Source organism: Chiloscyllium plagiosum, chromosome 2 (genome assembly GCF_004010195.1).
Source record: "Chiloscyllium plagiosum isolate BGI_BamShark_2017 chromosome 2, ASM401019v2, whole genome shotgun sequence".
NCBI lineage: Eukaryota > Metazoa > Chordata > Chondrichthyes > Orectolobiformes > Hemiscylliidae > Chiloscyllium > Chiloscyllium plagiosum.
The window spans coordinates 24,056,404-24,059,326 of record NC_057711.1 but is presented as its reverse complement, the minus strand read 5'-3'; the positions used below and the strand labels follow the sequence as shown (position 1 = coordinate 24,059,326).

Here is a 2,923-nt window from a genome sequence, read left to right as displayed (position 1 = left end):
AGAGGGAATGGTCTTTACGGAAAGCGGATAGGGGTGGGGAGGAAAATATATGTCTGGTGGTGGGGTCCGTTTGTAGTTGGCGGATGTATACTAGGTTTTAAAACAGTTAAGTTATTCTAAGTTCCACTTCCTTTTGTTAGTGTGTCAACTGTAGTGTTTAAATAAAATCTGTTTTGCTTAAAGCCGAGTGGTTTGACCAGTTGCATCACACCTGGAGCCCTTACTTCACATCTGCCTTTAAAATAAGAAAAGGCTAGGATCTCAGCTACCTTCATGAAATATTTTGAGGGGGGGGTGGGGGGAGGTCTGGCCTGGTCCATAACAAGCACAGCAATCACCTTGTTGTAAAAACAAGTGAAACATTATTTGAGAGCTGAAGCACAACACACCCAATTTAAGTCACGTCTAATTCCTTGTTAAACCATTGACACCCATATATAAAAATGGTCAAAAACAGAAATTCAACATCACTACAATCTTCCAAGGTTCATTTAAAACAATACAGCATACATAGGTACAACTGGATAGCTCTTATCTTGTTTTTGAAGTCTTGAGATCACACTGAAAATGTTTCATTGAGAAAACAAATTGGCGAGGACATTGAATAAAAACATTTATAAAGTTGTTCCTTTCTATGCGTTGAATAACAGATCACGTGAATTACTTGCCCTAATGGACGAAACAATAAAACTGACATCAACATCAATTCAGACAGAACCAAGGAAGAATGGATGAGGTCCTATTTCTACAGTTCTTTTCAGAGGTCACTCACTGTCAGGGTGACATGGTAGCCAATTTGCAACAAGATGCCATTATCAGTGATAAAATGGAAAATTACTGAAAGAGCAATTAGTTGACTGCTAAGTGTGAGCCAGAATCCTGCAAGAACTCCACTGTGCAGCTCCTATTAGTATCAAGGGATATTTTAGGTCCACCTGAAGCTTCAGTTCAATGAGTCAGTGGAATAGCTAGACGTCTGACAATGCAACATTCCTACAATATCAGCATCAGCTTACATTACACGGTCAAATTTCTGGACTGGATTTCAATCTGTTCAGTCTGACTCGGAAGCAAAAGCGGTATCTCTGAGCCACCGTTAACACTTCACGTTGAAGTGAATTAACGGACTCTTGTAGAGAAATGGATAATTTAGGCCACATGCAAGTGTTTTGAAAAAGCTATCCTTTTCCCAACTTCTACACTCTTTCCCTGTAGCCAGACAACTTATTTTAAAAAGGGTATTTCTGTCAAAATTAAATGACAAAAATGCAATACTTATCTCTAAAATACAATTTTAACAATCACTGAATAAAATGCAATTCATTTTTTAAAAATAAAGCAAATGATATTGTGAAGGAAATTGTCAAGTTAATTTGCTAACCATTAGCATTGCTGTTTGAAAGCTCGCTTTTCTTCAGCTTATTGGCAATCAAATCATCCCTTCTGGTGCGGACTGCTGCATCTGTAACTTTGATGCCTTCTCCCATCTCCAACACTTTATCCATCACTGCCTTTGAATACCTAAATAATAAAATAACAGGGTGTCACCCAGTTATAATGATGACAGATTATTGAACAAGGCTGAAAATGTGTTGCTGGAAAAGCGCAGCAGGTCAGACAGCATCCAGGAAACAGGAGAATCGACGTTTCGGGCATAAGCCCTTCTTCAGGAAGGCTTATGCCCGAAACGTCGATTCTCCTGTTCCCTGGATGCTGCCTGACCTGCTGCGCTTTTCCAGCAACACATTTTCAGTTCTGATCTCCAGCATCTGCAGTCCTCACTTTCTCCCCGAAGATTATTGAACAAGCATAGGAACACAGCACCGTGTTTAGTTTCTGAGATCAGAATTTTTGCCAAACAGATGGAGGATTGACTTGTGTACAAATACTATCTCTTCCCCTCTCTCATTGTCTTGCAACCCAACAATTTACAGTGGTACATCAGATGACTGCAAAGTTGCCAGGTCAAAGACTCTTCCTGCTAACCCTGTCTTCAAAACAAGCATAAAAGCAGGCAAAAGTATTACTGACTTTTAATGAAATAATAAACTCCATGGATAGATATTAATGTATGTAAAAAAAATCATCTTGGCCTTCAAACACGGTTGCTCCTCTTCATAAACTTCATATACCACCAGAGCTGGTACTACTCTGGCACTACCCAGAGTCAAAATTAAAGAATAGCTGGAATTGAGAAGAATTAAACTGAAAACCAGAAAACTGCACAGTTTTAAGTAATCTCAATGTAAATAAATACCGAGGCAAAAGTGAGGACTGCAGATGCTGGAAATCAGAGTCTAGGTTAGAGTGGTGCTGGAAAAGCACAGCAGGTCAGACAGCATTCAAGGACCAGGAGAATCGACGTTTTGGGCAAAAGCCCTTCATCATGACGTAAATAAATACCTATTCCAAAGCATAAGAGAAATCTTTTTTTTGGGGGGGTGGAGAGTTACAAAGCTAAACTACATATCCGTATGTATGATGTGGAGGTGCTGGTGTTGGACTGAGGTGGGTAAAGTTAAATACCACAACACCAGGTTATAGTCCAACAGGTTTAATTGGAAATACTATGGAGCACAATCAGAAGACACAGAATTTATAGCAAAAGATCAGGGTCATGCATCTGAAACGATATATTGAACAAACCTAGACTGCTGTTAAATATTTTACCTTTTAGGATGGGTTGAGCTGAGCTGAGCTGTCATTTTATTTTATAAAACCTTAAGTTTTATAAACGTTAAATCTGGGATTTACACATTAATGATCCAAAACCCATGCTCATTCCCCCTCACCACTCTCTCTCCGCTTCCCCTCACTCCCTACCTCACCTCTAGTCCCTATATCCCACCTCTCTCCCCCATCCCCTTTCACCCCCTTCGCCCACCCCCCACCACTCTCTCCCCTGTGCCTCTTCCCATCCCCT

The 2,923-nt window shown here is 40.2% G+C and overlaps 1 protein-coding gene across 1 annotated transcript in view; it reads right to left on the bottom strand.

Moving 5' to 3' along the window:
- Positions 1-2,923, bottom strand: part of LOC122557512 (CDKN2A interacting protein) — a 17,928-nt gene that overhangs the window by 8,134 nt on the left and 6,871 nt on the right. Inside the window, exon 2 of the mRNA XM_043705262.1 lies at positions 1,382-1,521. Coding sequence (XP_043561197.1) covers positions 1,382-1,521 — 140 coding nt within the window. The remainder of the gene's footprint in view (positions 1-1,381; positions 1,522-2,923) is intronic.